Genomic DNA, 19,734 nt, shown 5'->3' on the forward strand with positions numbered 1-19,734 from the left:
TAAATGAGGCACAGCAAACACAGAGAGATGGATGTTTCTGGGCTCTAGGGAATTGTGGTGGGGGAAGAACTCAACAAAACCTTCAGGTGCTTGTTCTCACACCCAGAAAGGAGCCCAGGCTGAAGGGAACACCACCTCCCAAGAGTGAACCCACCATGCCTGGGTACTCCCCACCAGTACCCCTCCCTAACACCCTCCTCAGCATGGGAAGTGCAGCCCTCTGCTCCCTCTAGAACCATTTAAACCATTGCAAAGTGCCTCCAGCTGACTTTCCTAGAGTCTTACACTTTCTTTGCAAGGTGTTAATGACTCAAAAAGACTGGGATAAGCAGCTTTAATACCATTTAAATGCTTACAATTAGGAGAAACAAGAGATCCTGCAAGGGCCAGACTCTCAGAGGGAGAAGACTGTAAATTACTCAGTGAGGAGTAAGCAAGATCAAAGCCACTCCAAAAAGATGCAACCCACTCACAGTGACATCAGCCCAAGCTTTACTGAATATTTCACAAGCAGGCTGATGAGTTTAAAAGGCCAAACAGGGTGTTCTGATGAAGCTGCACAAAGTAAGGAAGGAAAGGAAATCTCAGAACATATGTTTTGTTCTAGACATAATACATGACCAAGAACTCAGCTTTGGTTGATGCATACTTCCTACTGACATCTTGTTGGTCTGTGCAGGGAAGAGAAACACAACTTCTCAGCTGCAATTCCCAGGCTCCATCCTCTTTTTATAGTTCCTAGAGTAATTTCAATTCTACACAATAAACAGCAGGACAGATAAGAAAAGCCTTATCGGATAAAGTAGCTTCCCACATGGGCAAGACAGAGAGCTAATGGCTGCAGAAGCAGATAAGGATGCTCATAACCAGAAATCAAATCCATGTGTTTCAGCAAGAGCACACTGCCACAGAAAGCAAAATACACAGCTCAACAAACTCTGCCAGGGCACCCTAAATCCTCAGAAAGCATCACTTCATCCCTCCTTGCAGACCCAGCTGGCCCATCTCTGTCTCTCCTGGTCAGAAGGGAGGGGAGATGCTGCAGTTCCACTGTAATCCAAATGCAGCACATACTCAGCTGAGCTCTGGTCCACCTTGCAGCCCCAGGCTACAGCAAGGAAGACAAACTACTACAATACCAAGATGCTTTTTCAATCCTTTCCTTCTCTGAAGATCCTGTGTTGAAAATAAATATTCATTATGCAAGGAAACCAACTCAACTATCAGCTTTCCCAGACTGCAAGTGATGTAATCCAAGGATGGACTTTTTGTTCAGGGTAACACAAGTACTAGGCAACTACAACCCCTTCAGCATCCATCCCAAGGTCCAAACCATCATCCAGTGCCCTAGCTCATCCCTGCCAGAGACCCAGATTGTTCACTAATATCCAAACTCATGGTAAGCTGCTGGCAGTACAGTTGCACCCTGGGTTCCCCACATCACTTAGCCCAAACCAGAGACACAGAATGTGATCCTCACCACTGAGCCACTCCAACAGCTCCAACCTGTTGGGTATTATCTCTTCATCTGATTCATCTCCTGAAAATTGATGCCTGCAAGTTATTTCCCTTCCCTCATGTCCCAAACATTGCTCTGTATTGGCAAGTATACAAGAAAAGCATTTATCCAAAGGAATTTGCTCATCAAGACTTGCAGACACTAAAACCACAGGTTATCTCATCTTAGGAGAGCACAGTTTAATGGCTACAACACAGGATGGAAGGCCAAAGGGTCTGACTTCTACTCTGAGCTCTGCTGGGGCAGCATGGCTTATAAGTGAATCTAAAAAAGATGTTTGACCACACCTCACCTTGATTTCCCCTGCTATGAGACTCTCCTAAGCATTCCTTTCCTCACAGGGGATCTTATCTATAAAGTCCTCATTAGCATGTGAAAAGAGTTATGGATTTCTGGATGTGTACACAAGGAAAAGTCTCAAGGAGTGGAGGAGCAGCACTGGCCAAGGAGCCTGGAGACACATCCTCTTCAGTGTGCTCAGCACACTCCACATCTGTGCTTAGAGGAACATTTGAATGCTTTCCCCACACAGGGAAGGGAAAACAATAATACCCTTTTTCTGAAGAGAAAGCTCAGAGGCAGGATTAAATTCTGCATCTCAAGTCAAATAATTCAAGATTGCCCCAACAATATCAAGACACCACACCACCTCTGGAGAGTCATCTGCAGAAATATCTCACAGGCACCCCCCATCAACAGGATAACCCTCCCTGTCCCAGCCTTTCTCTGGATGCCACTGAGTGGCAGAACTGGATTGATCAGGAGGAATACCAGAGGTCTGCTCTTAGCATTCTGCAAAATCTGGATGTGGAGGTGGGGAAAATGCAGACCTGGCACAGGTGAAACCAGAGCTGCACTGGCAGGGTCTCACAGCATGGCTCCTGCTGGGGGCCAGAAAGGGCTTCCTCTGGTGTTAAACAAACTCCCACTTTGAAAACAACTGACTGTCAACAAGCAAGCTATAGTATTTCAGCTCCTTTGGGAAGGAAATTGAGTTACCCCACTGGACCTGCTCCCATCTTTCCCAGCTGCCTCAGTTAACCTTGAAGCAGATCACACCAACCACACCAGTGCCAGAAACAGCCAAGCACCATCTGGAACTGCTTCAGTAGAGCAAGACCTCTGCCCTAAGATTGGTCCACAAACCTCCTGCTTTCTCCCAAGTGGCAAAAGACAGTGCACTGAAGGACAGAAGATATGTGCACTCTGGTATAGCCATATGGAACTGAAAAGTCTCAGAGGAGCAGCTGGCTAAAGAACTTGAAGAAAAAACAAAAAAGGCTCAGCTCTTTTTTTTAAGAGGAAAATGTCCCATTGTTCCATAATTAATGGAAAGCAGAAGAGGTTTTATGGACTCATTGAGAAATGAGGATGAGCATTAGAAAGCACTTTTCAGTATTTCATGATCACAAGGTGAGCTGCTTGCATAATACTGACAAAGAACATGAATGCTGATATCACAAGGCAGTTATGAAACTTGGGTTTTAAATACTGGATAACAATAACTCGGTAATTAAGTCTCGTAAGTAGTTTTTTTTTTTTTTTCCTCTTAACTGCAAAGTAGATGCTGTAACCTTCAGCTGAGGAATGACTGTCCTCTCAGACAAGGTTTACACACGATGGATGTCCTCTGCTCCCACCACCTCACACCACCAGGGATCCATCCCACCCCACAGCCTGTCAGTCACATCCTTTCTTCAGGCTCCCAGTTCTTCAGGAGAGGCTTTAAGATCACAGCAAGGGACATGCTGTGAACCTGTGAGGAGCAGGAGGATGAGGGAATAAATCTGAGCAACTGCAATACTGCCAGTTAACTGCTAAACCCCAATGAGCTCTTCACTCCTCCTCGTGATGTTTTTTGACAAAAGCACACGTTCTTGGGAATAACCCACATATGACCAGGACACACAGTCTCCTGAACAAGACACACAATATAGAGCAGCAAAATGTCATGAAAATCAAGGGCAAATGAACACAGAAGACAGCCCCTCCCCCTAACACCAATTCTATTTTTAGGCAGCCATATTAGCTTGGAGCAGTTTTACTTGTTTCTGATAATGAGCAGAGCTTTTGCATCTTCTCTCATCTGTGCAGGCACTGTGCTTTACACCAGCAGCACGGAAGAAACAGGAGAAAACAAACCCATAATTTATTGTGCAAAGGCCTTGAGAAACCAACCTTAGCTTTGAACTTCTGCCCTTTCTCACTGGACAACCACACTGCTCCATTTTTGGGGGGTATGGTCTGCCCACCTGCAAGGTATGCCTCCAGTTCAACCACATGATAAACCTTGGTGTATTCTGCAATGCAACCAATGTACATTCAATATCCTTTGGTTGCTTAGACTGCCTTGATAGCAACCTGCAAGTGTAAAGTTCTCTTCCTTCAGGTCCTTTCCTTCTCATCCCCTAACACCTCAACCCTCCACCACCACCCTCCTGTCTCCTTGTGCCCACACTGGTGCTGCCTGAGGCAGCAAGATCCTGTATGGACACCAGTCCTGTCTGGACTGCCAACAGGCAAAGTCCAGAGGGCAGGATACACCTTGAACAGGTGGCAGAAGAGGGATGGTAGAGGTAAGGCAGCTTCTCACCTGGAAAATGAAAGCACAGCACAAGTAGCTCAGGGATGTCTGTTTTATCACTTGAAGCTAGGCAAAGCATCATACATTTACCTTCATTTTTTTTCCCTTCGGAATTTTCAATAATCTACTTGAAGCCTTCTATTTGCCCTTTGGATTATGATCTTTCAGGAAGACCTTTTTCCATGCTTCTCTACAATTATGAGATCTAGGGAAAAATACTCCCCTTTCAACTTAACTTCTAGTGTCAGCACTTCACAGGATTTCCTGACTACAGACAAATTCATGAGGTTTTTATCAATTGAGAACCCCCTTTCTGACCACAGGAGCTGGTCACTTCTTGGCAAACTCCTGCCCCTGTCACAAGCACTTTCACACCAGGCTCTCACTTTCTTCTGTGGATTGTGAAATCTCATTTATTGAGGAAAAACACTAGTTCAGTAAGAGGAAGCATTTAATACAGCTAGTAGATGATTAACAAGTGAGTACTCAAGTCAATTGCTGCAGGAGCACCTAAGCGAGCTCCTAAGGCCATAAAAAAACTTCTCACACGTCAGAGATGAAGGAGTTCATGTGCCTGGCCAAGCCCTCACTTCATGGGGCCACAGGCTGCAGCTCTTCACCTTTCTCCCCCAGGCTCCTGGCTGCAGGTGTCCAGCCCAGGGCTCCACATCAGTGGTACCCCAGTGACCTTCCCACAGAGCATTTTATTCCTACCTTTACATTCTCCCATCAGCCAGGATGCCTCCAAGACCCCCCTCCCCATGCTCTGTACAGGTTTCATAGCCTATGCACAGCTGGGCACCCATTCACCCACCTCCCTCCCTCCCTCCCACCCTCTGTCCCACCAGCAGGCACTTGACCTCTGGCTAGCAGAGCCATCTGGCAGGAAGGAAAGTTAAAGTTATCAGGGTCCCACCCTCGGGCAACAGCGTGTACAGGCAACACTGGGGAGGGGAGCTACACCGTGTTTTGTGGCTTTTTTAAACCAAGGCCAAAGAAGCAGCAGCATTTCTGCTCAGGACCTCTGCCTTTTCAAGCCAGTCACCCAGAGCCAAGTAGAGGTGCTTCGGTGCTCTTAAGTATCAGTTACTTGTAGGCAATAATATCCTGAACACCCTTCCCCATCCTGGCTTTTGCAGAGCACAGTGAAGAAGTTACAGGGATTTGGTGCTTTCTCCTTAACAGGCCACCATTAACAAGTGACTCATATTGTATTGCAGTGTGAGTCATCTTGGCAGAGGTCACAAGTGTAAGTGACAACTAGTCTTCAATTACTTCCTTCAAGTTGAATTTAAGGTATATTGTTATGCTAATTTTACATCTGCTACATCCTATCTTTCCTTCCACTGTCTCCAGAGCAACCTGGGATTTCAGCTCATGGTCCAAACCACCTCTGGAAGAGCTCTTCCAGCAGGGTGTTATTACAGGTTTGTCACAAAACAGGGAGATGCCACTGGAAAGTCTTCTGGATGGGCTTTCAGCTGTGGTAACTAATAGGTAAAGCAGCTCTCCATCCATCCATCCATCCATCCATCCATCCATCCCTGCTCCACAAGGACAATGAGCTGCTGTCCCTGCTATCTTCCTGCTCTTCATCCTTTATTGTAGCAGATGTTTAGGGACCTAGGGCCACCATCAGGCTGCCACATCACACATCTGGCTCCAAGAGCATCAGCAAAGCTCATTAAGAAAAATCACTTCAAACTATGCCCAGCATCATACAAATATTGAAGAAATTATTACACGGCTGGGGGCATTTTCAGCCATTTTCCATTTTATAGCCAGGCAGCTCCATATTTCCACCTCTCCTCTTCAGAATGTGTCCATCACAGGTCCCCAACGAGAGGACCAGGTGCAGACAGCATCCCTGCCAGGGCAGGACACAGCTACAGAAGGACACTTGGCTCAGAGAACAGTTCTGTCCATTAGAAAACACAGCCATTATGGGCCTGGTCACCAGTGGAGCATTGTGTTTACATTTAGAGCAGTCAAACACAGTCACACTGGCTGCAAGGATCGCTTTGGAGAGCATTTGTAAACTGCTCTCACTACTGGAATCCCATTTAGCTATTATAGCCTCTTCAGCCATACTAACACACCGATCCCCACAGAATAGCAATGGAAGAGCAGAGTCATCACACTACTTACTGAAGCTAATCAATACATAAAGGCTGAAGATTTATTGCACTGAAGACAGCCTGTCTGCATGGCCACGAAATGCATTTAAAGTCCTTTTCATTTCATTGTCTTGGCCTCTGGTTCTTTTCCAAAAACATTTGCTTTGCACACCTATCCTTCTCTTCTCCCCAAACGGTGGCACCTGCAGGCACACAAGAGAAGCCCCTTCCCCAAACACCAACCATGAATATTCAGTGGGAGCATAAAACACAAACCCCACAAGTTTAAGGGCACTGCACTTTCCTTTCCAGCCATGTTTCACAGCCGTTCTGGCATCTCCCATCTGAGTGAGTAGTCTGGAAAATTCTGGCCTGTTTTGAAGAAGGTCTATGTGCCAGGTAAAGGGAGACAAGCTGTGCCACTCATAGCCACACCCTGCTGCCCTGTTCCACTGGAGGGAACAATCAGAGTCACACTTATTTTTATTTGTATACATTATACGTGTTAAACACACATAAATAAAAGACCTTTGTAAGTGCCCTGCAAAGCCCACAGCGTATCTGACCTGCTGTGTTCTGGAGGTGACCACCCACAGTGCTGAGATACCACCAGAGTTTCACAACTAGTGAGCCACAGCTGGGGAGGTGCCCTGAGCTGCACCACCACAGCTCATTCTCTGGTTTCACCTTGGCTCATGTCTTGGGGAGCAGTAGGAAACAACCTGAGGCTTAGTGCTCCTGAAGCACCAATGTTTGTTAAAACAATCGACATCTGGCAAGCAGGTATTTGTTTTGGTCACTCTATAAGCTATACAGTATGACAGAAGTATAGAATGGTTTGGGTTAGAAAGGGCCAAGGGACCTTTTAAGTTGATCCCCCACCATGGGCAGAGATGCCACCACTACATCAGGTTGTTCCAAGCCCCATCCAACCTGCCCTTGAACACTTCCATGCAAGGATCATTCACCATTTCTGTGGGCAAAATGTTCCACTGCCTCACTACCCTTTTAATACTGCTAAGAAAGACTGCAGTGATGTAGGGAGGAGAGCTGCACCTTCACTTTTGCCAGTTTATCTCAAAACCACACCAAGCTTTTATGCTTTTGTATGAAAGAAAGGGGAAGAGACAAATATATTCTGATGTACAAGGAGATTTCTATTGTTGCCTGGACATCAAACAGCACCCAATTAGTCCTGCAAGGATCTGACCCACAAATTATGAAAATAAATGCCTCTGAAGCTTTGATCTCTTGTATTTCTATAGCATGCTACAGCAGTTATTAGACACATTTTATTAGGCTCAAACTGTGCAATCTTTCCCTCAGCAAAGGCTCTACCACCTCCAATGCATCCTAAAGTCACCATCCAGCAGATTAAGGGCATGATCCCAAACAGTCACTTCTGTCATGCACTAAGCACATGACTCAGCTGGCAGTAGGCTTTTTCCTGCTGAATTTTAAAATTAGGGGAAAAGGGAATTTTTAAAAGGAAGGGGAGAGGCAACCGTCAGCCACATCAATTTTTTACTTTTCTTGTTAGCGAATAAAGGAATATGCATGCGTAGCAATACCCCTGGCTTTTAAAGAGCACTGCTTTTAGAACAATTTACTGTTCTGAAAGCAACACTTTATGCACCCTGCAATGCCACTGCTGGAGGGAACAAGCAAAAACTGTAACAAAAGGTTTTGTGCACTCAGAAGCTGAAAAACCACACGTGCACTCAGGCAAGCAGAAACGCCCACCCTCGCTGCAGCAGGAGCACCCAGGACCAAGAGGATGTTGAATTTGCATGGCTCAGGCTTTGCTCAGAGGAGCAGCTCCCTGCTCACAGCTGCACAAACCAGGCAGGGATTGTGCCTGCCAGGCTGTTTTCACCCAAGTGCATCCATAGGAAGGATGGGATAGTGTCACCTGCCCAGGGGACACCTCACTGCCTGGCAGTGGATGGTGCTTGCATGAAGCCATCAGTATTTGGCAGGGCTCCTGTGGCAGAGCAGAGCTGGTTAGCCACAGCACAAAGGGAACACCTCATGGTTAGGGTAACTCAGCTTCTGAGTGTGGAGCAGGACATGCTGCTGGTTCCCCTCGGATGGAAGCAGCAGCTGGGATCCAATCTGGCCATTCCAGTGCTGCCTGCCCCATTACCATCATTTATTACCAACACACAACCTTGAACTCCTGGCAAGCACTGCAGCAAATTAACACGAAAAAAGTGACATTCTGGATCAAAGGGAAAGGTTTTCTCATTGGCCATAACAAAATAAAAAACAGGCATGCAGAGAGATGGAGCTGAGTGCCAACTAAACTTCTTGTCAGTGTTTCCCAGCCTTGGTGGCTTTTCTTCTCCTTTCACTAATGAGCCATTGCAGGAGCTCCACAGGGCTGGGGGCTCACGTGCTGGGCATCCTCATCCTCCAGCAGGAAGGGGATGCTCAGCCCCTCACAGGGCTCATCTAGAAACAATCATGGAGGAGGAATACTGGGAGAGGAGGAGTATCCATTTTCCAAGGACCATGTTCCTTAGCCAGAATTCCTTCAGAAATTATAAACTATTTATGTGGAAAACACCAAATCTCACTTACGTAAGTTTTTTTCTGAGTCCAGAGCAGACTGACCATCAGTTTCAATGTGCAGCCACAGTTCAAAGTGACAAAATGGGACAGGAGTAGGGAGCTGGGGAGAAGGAAATTAAAGCTACTGGTTTTCTAAGTGGGAGACAAACTCTCACTCAATGGAGCTACCAATCACTTAGTCTTGTGGGTTTTAATCTGCACCCTGCTTTAATGGCTGTGTGAAAGGTAACAAAAGAGGCACCTGAGCATAAGCAAATGGAAACCTCATGTGATGGAAGCCCTACACCTGCAGAGCACTCAGGGCCAAAACAGCCACCAGCAGGGAGAAAGGATCAAAGTCCTGGGAGAGCAAATGCAGGTCTGCCTTTCACTCCACAGGGCTCCCTGTCTCCTCTTCTGTAGCTGGCAGCAAGGGAAACAACATGTGTGTTCCCCTGGCAGCCCAGGGCAAGCAGCTGCCTTCAGCTGGTAGGTCCTGAACCCAACACCATCCTCCCCACCCCAAGGCACAAGAGTTTTGCCAATGCTGTTTCTCCACACCATGTACCCTTCTGCCTGCTGGTAGTTTTTCACCTGGGGAAGCACAGTAAATCCAGCAGAATTCCACCCCTTTATATATGAAGCATGAAGAAATGAGACAGGGATCAATACCCTGTCCTTGGTCTGCAGGTCAGAGTCACAGAACTCCCACTGGTGTCTACAATTACTCCTGCAAAGGGTAAGGGTGCACCAGGAAGAGTCAGGCAAGGGTTTGTAGGGAGCAGCTCAGAGCCTGAGCCCAGGAGGTGATCACAGCTTTCTCCTGACCTGGCCTCACATGAATGATGATTTCCAAGGACACCTCTTCCATAAGTGGGTGATTTATCCATGGGGATTTACATACAGATCAAATGGAAATTGCTTCCTGCCTCACCCCATACAGACTGTACCACTACATCTACAAGCCTGGCAGATAAAAAACTACCTTCAAGCAGCAAGGTTAAAAACCTACTCTAACTCCTCCTTGTCACATGGATTAAAAACAGACACTTTATTTTAAATATGCACACCAATCAAATGTCTTTGTTGCTTCAAAGTTTGATTCAACAAAGTTGCTTGTACTTAAACTTCAGCCTGGTCAAGCATATGCTTTGCCATAAATTCACTCCAAATTATTAATTTTTATGGCTGCCCAGCCAAGGAACACTAGTGAAAACAGAGAACTCTCCATGCCTTCAAAAACACCATACACTGCTGTGCTGTGGAAGAACTGCAACAATGAGGAAGAGTAACTGCAGAAGAGCAGCAGCTGGGCTGCACAACTCCAAAAGGCAGAGAAAAGAATACAATCAACCCCAGAGAAAGATCTGATAGAAGATCCATTGTGACTTTTAATGAGCACACACAAGAATTGCACAGGTGCACAGAGGATAGGTTTGCACCTCAAGGAATGGAGTTGGACTTTGCCATCTCTTTGGAATTATTTAAACTAAAGATTTAGATTAGATGTTAGGAATAAATTATTTTCTCAGAGAGTAGCAATGCCCATGGCAGCAGTTTTGGAACTAGATAAGCTTTGAGGTCCCTTCAAACCCAAACCATTCTACAATTCTGTGATTCAGTGACCAGTATTCTGCTGCAAAGTTTTATGGTTTAGAATCAAAAAAGCTCCAAAATAGAAAAAGTACATGGATACTGACATGGTTTGTAATTTACACGTGCACTGAATGACACTGGAAGAGTACAGATTAAGTCCCTGATGGAACACTCTTGAAAGTGTCTTTCCTCAGGGATGGTGAATATATGTATTTATTTGTTGAACATCTGCCCCAAATTTTGCATGGCAGCATTATCATGTAAAACACAGCAAAATAAGCTTGTAGTGCCTTTTTTAAAAATCTCTAGAAGTCATCTCTAATCAAGTTTGTTCCTCTTTCTATTTAGGAAGGTGACCTTTACAAAAGCTGCCCAAATTCTGTTGAGCTACAAAGTTTTTTTTTAAAGGTGCTGGAAGAAGAAACCTAAAATAACACTGCCAGAGTAATGCTCCTGAGTGGTGGCCTGCAGTGCTTATCCCCCATTAGAGCTTCTCCTAAATCTTTAATGATGCTGAAATATGCCATAAACTGACAAAGTTCTAGAAACAGGACAATGCCAGCATGTTTGAGTTTTGTGGGTTTTTAACATGTCAGCTTTTATCTTCATTGACAGTGATCAACTAATGCAAACAAAAGGCCACCGAAACTTCACTTCTATACAAAGCAAGCTAAAGGAAGAGTAGTGACATTTTTGGGTTTCATCCAATTCTTCCCAGCAACAGCTAATACTCACCGGCTCCTTAAATTCTGCGCTGTCTCCTCTCCAAACCTGAGCATTAAAGGCCAGGGTTTTCCAAAACAACAAACGATTTTAGGATACAGTTTCCAGAGAGTGCACGGTCAGCACTTCACTAAAGTAAATAACAAAAGCTTGGGGTTTGTTAATGAGCTCCAAACAAAAGCAACATCCAGGTACACAAAGAAAAGAATTGCTTCTTCCCCAAAAAGGCTGTTTTTAAAGTCCCTGCCTTGCAGGAAACCCTCAGCTGAGCTGTATATCCCAGGTGAGCCTGGTGCCCTATGCCCAGGGCGAGCCCCTGCCCGCAAGACAAGGAGCAGCTGTGAGCAAAGGGGATGGCCCCAAGCCAGACCCAACCCAGGGGTTAGCAGCTCCCTGGGAAAGGTTTTCCTCCCTGAGATCTTTTATAACCTCCCACACACCTTGCAGAGCAACTCAGATGAATCCAGCTGTGGGCAGCTACTGCAGAAGAGCCTGCTGCCACTGCTGGTACATCAGCCAGAGGCCCAGCCCTGCAGATGGATGCAGCAGAGGAAAAGCTATTGACCTGAATATTTGAGAAGGATCAAGGCCACTGCCTTTAGCAAGAGATGACAGGCTCTTGCATTTGGTGAGACAAAAAAAGCAGGGGAAAAAACACCAAACCCAGCCCCATCTTTCTGCTCTCTCCTATTGGGATCAGCTGTGCATTTACCACCTGAGACCATGGCCCACTGCATCCCTCCTCACATTCATTCTCATTTTATTGCAAAAATCTGCTTCTCCAACATGCCTGTCAACAGCCTGTGCAAATCCCGTGTTAATCATTATTCTGCTAATAACACTGCCGGGTCATCTGGCTATTAAACATGCTGAGTGGTCTAGCAAAAATATCTCCTTACCCATACAAAAGAACATTATAATGCAGTTTATCTTATCCCCTTGTCAGTGTAATATGCAGTGCTACCTGTTCCATGGCCTCATTGTTTTAAATTACAGTTTTCTGCAACATTAACGATCCTCATTACCAACACCACCACTGGAAGATCTCTGGTTTAAGAATCCTTCCTACCCTGTGCACTCACAGGGGCACTCCTGGTACCACAGCAATGAGCACAGTGCCCAGTGATGGATAGAAACATGTCACAGAGAAGGCAGGAGCCAGCCCCAAGTGCGCTTACTCGATGCACCAGGCTGTGCATTTTAATCAGAACTCAGTGCTTTGTTCCTGGCCCAGCCTCCAGCACATCCAGCGGATGCAGTGCTGCAGTGGAGCCCAACTGTGTGGCCAAAATAAACCCTACAGTGTGGCAGAAACAGGAGCTCTGCCACTCCTATGTCACCTTCCAGCCCAGATCCACAAATCCCACCCCATAAGCAGTGGGCAGGGGCAAAGTGAACTGAATGATGGTGTGCAGGGTTCTGCTTGTGCTCAGCGCACTGCCATCCTGCAAATCCACCTCCCTTCCCTGGGACAGGAGGAGGGAAACCAAAGCAAAGGACTGGGCAAACTGGCAGTCAAAGGTTCACCTTTCTCACACACATGTACCTGTGGTTCACAAGCCCTGGCCTGGAACATTTCAGTGACTCAAACACAGAGATAAGCATCCTGAGCACTTCCTTTCCCCACTGCTGGGAACAAATCATCCCCTTGACCAGATTTTTGAGTCACTACCTGCTCTGAGCATTTCTCAGTCACCCTCACCCCTTCAAACACACAAGCAGAACAAGAGCAACATCTCCTCCAACCAGACTCATCTACAAACCCGCAGCAATGTGACACTTCTTTTCTTATACGTAAAAATTTTGCAAGGCTTGGGGAATTACTCCTCCCTGCCATGTTTTGCGCTCAGGCAGCAAATTTACTATTGATTTCTGATTCAGACCCCATGGAATGATTCACACTTCATGCCCTATCTGCTGAATTTACGACCTTTAACAATTATTCTAAGTGCTGGAGGAGCTTAGTTTAGAAGAAGATCCATTCCTTGGCAAATTAAGCTCCTATTCTTGTCATGCTCGCAATCCACCACATCTCTCATCATTTACAGGAAAGTGCCACGGCACTGAGGGGGGGCAGAGGTCTGAGTGGCAGCAGCCCTGGGCTAGCAGTGGTCACAGCTGGGCAGGGGAGCAGAGGATCAGGGTTTTTGCTGTCCCACCCCGCTGTCAGTCGGGGTTTCAGGTCCCCTTGTCTCCGGTTACCCTGAAATGCCAGCACTGCTCTGCTCACCGAGCAGGCGCTGCCGCTGGGTCTCGGGGGGAGGGAGGGAATATACATTTCCTCCTAAAGCGAAAACAAAACCCTGGCTGTATCTGGTGTGCGTTGCTATTAAAAAACCACAAATGGGGGAAAAAAAAAAACCCAAAAAAACAACAGCCTAAGCACGTGTGGATACGGTTTTAAAAAGAAATGCTACCCTAGTTCAAATACGCTTCCCGACACAGATGTTAAACAAAAAAATTAAAATTAAAAATAAAACAGAGGGCGGGGAAGAAGGAGAGGGCCCCCTCCCCCCCAAATTATACTGCTCTCCTGGATTAACTCCACCAGCTTCAGCAACCTTTCTCCCAAGGCACCTTCCACCTAAGAGGAGAAACCAGCTCCAGGTCTGTTTTTAAGGCAGATGGTTCTCCTATTCCTATCTCATCAACACTGTGTATTGCTGAGCAATCATTTACACTATTAATCAACCAGAAACTCACCAGAAAGAAAGTAGGGCAAGTGAATAAAGATAGACTTCTCTTTTTTTTTTTTTTTTTTCCTTGCACTGAAGCAAGTAATATTTCTAAAAATACACTTGTTCAAGTCTTCAGCTTGATTTTATTTATCTGTGTATGCAGCGGGTTGCAAGGAGAAGCCTGGCTGCTCTCCCGCATAAATGCTGTTTCTGTCAATGACTCCCCATGCTCGTTCCCAACGAGCCGCTCCAGAAAGATGGAGAAACGGGGGAAAAGAAGAAAGTTACAGGAGAAATTGAAGGAGAAATTGAAGGAGAAATTGACCAGGGAGACATCGGGCCACAGCCCACGAGAGGCTGGCACGCCTGAGGAGCCTGACATTTCAAGGGTACACGCTGGGCTTCATTTCCAGCGGGGAGAGGAGGAGGCAGCGCGCAGGGACACACCGGGAGAGGGATGGAGAGAGGCTGCGGGGCCGGGAGAGCGGGGAAAGCGGGTCTGGGGCCGCAGCCCCCAGCCCTGCGTGCCCGCCCGCCCACGCGTGCTGCCCGGGGCTGATCGGAGCGCGGGGGGAACCGGCACCGGGACCGGGACCGGGACCGGCACCGGCACCGGGACCGGGACCGGGACCGGCACCGGCACCGGCACCGGGACCCGCCCGGCCGCACGCACCCGCTGCGCGCACACGGACACGCACACACCTGCGGGGCACGGCGCACACACATGTATACATACATACATACATACATGCACATACGCACACACACACACATATGCACACACATGTGCGGATGCACACACGTGAGGGTGCGCGCACACGCGGCGGCGGGCACGCACATGCACGCGCACACGGCTATCTGCCCGCATTTACATACGTGCAGGCGCACATCTCACACACACACATACATACATACACACACCGAGCGCCGCGGAACCCCAGCCCCATCTCCCCGCCACCGGGGATGGATGGATGCATGGGTGGATGGACGGATGGATGGATGGATGGATGCATAGATGGATGGGTGGATGGATGGATGGATGGATGGATGGGGGGTGCCGCTCTCGCATGCCTCCCCGCGATCCCCGGCCCTGCGCCTCACCCGCAGCGCCGAGAGGTCTATCTCGTCCAGGCTCCGCGCCGGGGAGTCGCTCGCCATATTTCCGCCGCCGGCCAGGCGGCCCCGCCGCCACCGAGCGGGCAGTGGCGGCCGCCGCGGCGCTGGCGCTATTTAACGCCTCTCCTCATGCGGGGCGCCGGGAAGGAGAAGCCGCCGCCGCCTCCCCTGCCCTTCCGCCCGCAGCGCGGCTGCCTAGGGGCGGCCAGGCAGGCAGGGCTCGCCGCGGGCTGCGCCGGGATGGCGGCGGCGGCGGCGCATCGCCGCGCCCGCCCCGCACCGCGCCCGCACGGCCCCGCGCCGCCCCTGTCTGTCACCGCGGGGGCGGCGCCCGACCCGCCGCCAGGGGGCGGCGCCGCGCGGGGGCGGGCAGAGCCCCCTCAGGGCCGGGCGGGGGACCGGGACACGGCGCGGTGCAGAGGGAGGGCACGGGGATGGACAGAGCCCCCTCAGGGACCGGCAGAGCCCCCTCAGGGCCGGGCGGGGGACTGGGGCACGGCGCGGTGCAGAGGGAGGGCACGGAGATGGACAGAGCCCCCTCAGGGACGGGCAGAGCCCCCTCAGGGCCGGGCGGGGGACCGGGACACGGCGCGGTGCAGAGGGAGGGCACGGAGATGGACAGAGCCCCCTCAGGGACGGGCGGGGGACCGGGGCACGGCGCGGTGCAGAGGGAGGGCACGGAGATGGACAGAGCCCCCTCAGGGACGGGCGGGGGACCGGGACACGGCGCGGTGCAGAGGGAGGGCACGGGGATGGAGCTCCCGATGGCAGCCGCGCTGTCGGAGGGGGCGAGCCCCGGGTCCCGGGGTGCACGTCCAGCGGGACATGGAGCCCGCAGATCCCCGGCACAGAGCGGGCATCCAGGCGGGAAGGCGCAGGGGTCCGGCCCGCATGGGTTCCCTCGCCCCAGGATCCCCGGCAGTGGTGCCTGACAGGTCCGGCGGGGAAAGCTGCTCAGTTTGAGGTGCTGAACCCAAATTCTGCCAGGCAAAGGATGGGAAGGGCCAAGGCCCCTTGTGTTTGTTCCTCGGGATGCACAGTGAGGTTTGGCCCTTCTGCAGCTGGATCCACATGTCACACCTGGATTTGCTGACCTGTTGTCGACCTGTTCGCTCGGCACTCGGGAGCCATCGCAGCCCTACCAACTCCCATGCTGATGCTCAGTGGGAATAAGAGATTGATGCTGTGTTTGGAATTGGCCAAACCGTATCCCAAGCCAGCAATAGCTAGGTAGAGTCAGCTTTTAGTTTTCTTTATTTCCCTTTTTCGGATGTGGTTCCTGCCAAACCAGGTGCCGTATATAAATATATATGTATAAAAAAAAAATCTGTTGCCTTTGAGGGAACCGTATGGAAGCTGTACTTACAACATCAACTTGTGTCAGGAGCTTACAATATGCAGATCTGGGAAGCGGAAACCCTACACATGAGTCAACTGGCAGGCGGATGGGATTTTCTTACACTTTCTCATTGGAGATGTGCTCCAAAAAGTAATAATAAATGGCATTACAAACAGTCGTGCAGTTGTGGTTCTGGAGGTGCAAAGGCCAGAAGGAATTGCTGAAACCTCCCCAGAAACAGCAGGGTTGGTGCTGGGCAGCCCGCATTGGGGGGCTGCATCCCTGCCTCATCCTTCACTAATCCTGATTGCAGGCGTCTCCGCTTGCAGGGCTGCGAGGGCGCAGCAGAATGTGATTTATTTTGGTAATGAACTGCCCAAGTGGCAGGTAGCGGAAGTCGCACGGGGCTGCACATCACCCGCAGTGACGGCAGCCTGCCTGGATTTAACCCCTTTTCCCGAGCTACAAATCATCATCACTCCTTAGTGTCGTGCACGGTCAATAGCCCTCACTCACATATAAAGAGGTAAATTTCATCAAAGTGCTAAACTCGACAAACTCCCCAATCTTTTGCAGTGTTTTTCTAGACCAGATGCTGTCTGTGTCTGTTCCAGCCCAGGGATTGCAATGTTGCTTGTAGTTGGGGAGCTGGAAGCAAAACTGCCTGGAAACTGGTAACAAACCAATGCGAGACTTCCTCCTGCTGTCATTGTTCTCAGGGAGAGAAGGGAGGAACAAACAGGATGAGAGGATGCTGGCTTGCTCTAATGTGCTTTCCATCCAAGAACACACAGGATTATTTGTGAAAAACATAAGGATTAATATATGCATATATATATGTATGTGTGTCTAATCCTGCAAATAGACAGATTGTCTTCATCCTCAGCACGAGTGCCAAGTCCCAATCTAAGCTGTGATTTAATTATTATCCATCCACTGCCTATAGAGATGGGGAAAATGTAGAGGACCCTCCTGTTATCACTGAAATAAGAAATGCATAAAGTGATAGAGGGAAGTGACAGGAAAATCCCAGAGAGGGCTGCTGTTTCCAGGCTGCTCGGAGCAAAATCAGAGCCTTGGTGGGGAGATGTGCACTGGTGACCTCCAGAGATGCCAGGGCTGCTCCATGGGCTGTACTGGTGCCCAGCCAGGCTGCAGGAAAAGCTTAAACTGAGCAGTCATTTTTTGTACAAAGCGTTTTCCATTAAAAAATTGTTTCCAATATGTTACTCTTTCAGTTATGTATTTACCAATCTATCTGTGTCTCTCTGTTTTTTTTCTGCCAGGAGCATCTAAACAAACCTTGCTGTTATAGTCACCATGACTCAAAACAAAGCACTCAGTTGAACTGGCTCAAAATATTTTGCCATGAGTCACTTCAGCACAAAATTGAGTTTCCACCTGGCAGGTCCCCCCTGGGCATGGCAACTGGACCCTGCTGTGTCACACCAGCTCCAGCCAGCACTGGCACAGCTATGGGTGAGCTGCAGCATGGGCAGGGCACCAGCAAGCCAAATAAAGGAATTGAGTTTCCACATCCCATCCTTCATTAAGCAATAACTCAGTCCCCACATCCCTCATCTGCTCCATTTCCATGTCTTCCACCACAAACACTGGGATCATTCTCTGACAAGTCATTGTTTTTCCTATTTCATTTCCATTTGGAAAGCGAGGAAATGGGAAAATGCCATATTTCCTACAGGCCTTGGTGAGCAATGAGCACCTTACTGACCCAAAGCTCTGCTGTCAGCAGTGGGGGACCCTGAGATCACTATTTTTGATTTACTCATTGGAGGGCATCAGCCCCCATATAAACTATCCAGGTCACTTGACCTCTGCCTAAAACTAAATTTAATTATCTAACAGTGCCATCACTATTAATTATATTGTGAGGGGGTGTATGTAGAATGAGTAAATCTAAGTGACACATCAGCCATTGCCCAATTAGCAACAGCTTCAGGTGCTTTGGGCTTTGGATCATTCTTCAAAAGATCATCAAGAAGAAGAATGAAGCAAACAAGGTAGCACGTTTGGGCCCCAACATATGATTTATTCCACAATAATTCTGTGACCACATGGTCCCATTTTTTCTGGTGTCCTAAGTCCAGGCTGGTTTGCCCCACTGTTAGCCCATGTAAGGCAGTACTTAAAGGATTCTGCCCAAACTGAACAGGGAATGCTGAAAAATTTATACTCCATAAAATGCATGATAATTGAGGTTTAGGCTAACATGCAGCTGTGTTAAAACAGACTCAGAAATGACTGGCTACATGTGTCCTAACCTACATCTATTGATCTCAAATGCACTTTAACTGATTCATTATCACTTACTGATTGCTCGTCCTCCTGCTGATGTGGGTTCCTCTCTGGGGAGAGAAGTGTTTTTCCATTTCATCCTTGGAGCAGAGCAGGACTACGTGAATGAACCCCGCTGCCAGGATTTTTCCTACAGCTGTATACAAAAGAAAAATCCCCTGTAAATAGTTCATCACTCCCTTACTTAAGCATTGTGTAAGTACAAACCCCTGTAACCACTGCAACAGGGGAGTAAATGGAAAATCAGCAAGGGCTCTTTGGAAAACCCTTTCTCTACAGATTCATACCAGGGTGCACTCAAACAGCAAATTCTTAGGGCACCATAGGGAAAGAGAGAGGGTTCACTTCCAGGAGGTTAACTCACCCACAGCACCTCTCCAAGCTACTGTTCTTCCCCAAAATGTTAGACTGAGGACCAGCACAGGGTTTTCTTTAAGCCCCTCATGTTGCCATTGCATTTGTCTTCTCTTGAGGGCCAAAGCCACCAAGGACACACCAGCCTAGAGGCCACCCCCTAAAAGCAGCAGAAGCACTTGCTGTGCCCTTGCCTGGCTTATGTAGCTCATTCTCACTCTGTGCCTGGCCTTAGCTAAAAGATGCTTCTCCAGGGTGGCAAGCACACACACCCTTTGAAGCACCTCTGTATTATTTACCAGAATGCTAAAATTTAAATGTAAGATTTCAGGTTTTAGATAAAGCAGAGCTGTATGTAATAATGTGTGTGCCTCCCCAGCAGATGCAGCAGGCACTGATGTCTCTCCTCTCAGCCTGGCTGTAGCATCAGGGGTCTAACATGTCCTTTTGGCAATATGTTTTTATGTTGCTATTTGGGAATACTCCACACTAGTGATGCAGGACTTGTTTTTGTCAATTAACCTTTTTCCTTTGTGCCTCCTCTACAAAGAAAAAAAAATATTAAAGGGCAACCCTGCTCCTCAGGAGGGTGTCAGGTTTTTATAGTCATTTAAAATGTGCCAATTGTGGCTGGTTAGAAACCAATCAAAACCTCATTTTTGCACTGCTTGCAGAAAACCTAGCGTGGCCTTGCCCCCAGCAAGCCACGTCCCCACAGTCCCTCTGAGGAATACTAATCTCTCCTTTCTTTGCTGGGATCTCAGGGATGATATTAGTATGTGCAAGATCCAGAATTCATGAGCTGCCAGAATAGGGACATTCCCCAGAACCCACCTGCC

The 19,734-nt window shown here is 48.5% G+C and overlaps 1 protein-coding gene and 1 long non-coding RNA gene across 12 annotated transcripts in view; one reads left to right on the forward strand and one right to left on the reverse strand.

Annotated features, from left to right (window-relative positions):
- Positions 1 to 15,164, reverse strand: part of TNIK (TRAF2 and NCK interacting kinase) — a 144,991-nt gene extending 129,827 nt beyond the window's left edge. For 4 of the 11 annotated variants that reach the window (XM_079315047.1, XM_079315041.1, XM_079315045.1 and 1 more), the window contains exon 1: positions 14,872 to 15,145. In XM_079315047.1, coding sequence (XP_079171173.1) covers positions 14,872 to 14,928 — 57 coding nt within the window. In that variant the 5' untranslated portion in view covers positions 14,929 to 15,145. Of the gene's footprint in view, positions 1 to 14,871 lie in introns of all 11 variants that reach the window. The other 7 variants (XM_079315043.1, XM_079315037.1, XM_079315042.1 and 4 more) reach the window with 5 other exon arrangements.
- Positions 15,165 to 15,723: 559 nt separating this feature from the next.
- Positions 15,724 to 17,740, forward strand: LOC306806709. Its single transcript, XR_013775537.1, has 3 exons — positions 15,724 to 15,850; positions 15,948 to 16,116; positions 17,512 to 17,740. It is a non-coding gene; the product is annotated as an uncharacterized lncRNA (long non-coding RNA).
- Positions 17,741 to 19,734: the final 1,994 nt, after the last annotated feature.

Source organism: Erithacus rubecula, assembly GCF_903797595.1.
Source record: "Erithacus rubecula genome assembly, chromosome: 11".
Taxonomy (NCBI): domain Eukaryota; kingdom Metazoa; phylum Chordata; class Aves; order Passeriformes; family Muscicapidae; genus Erithacus; species Erithacus rubecula.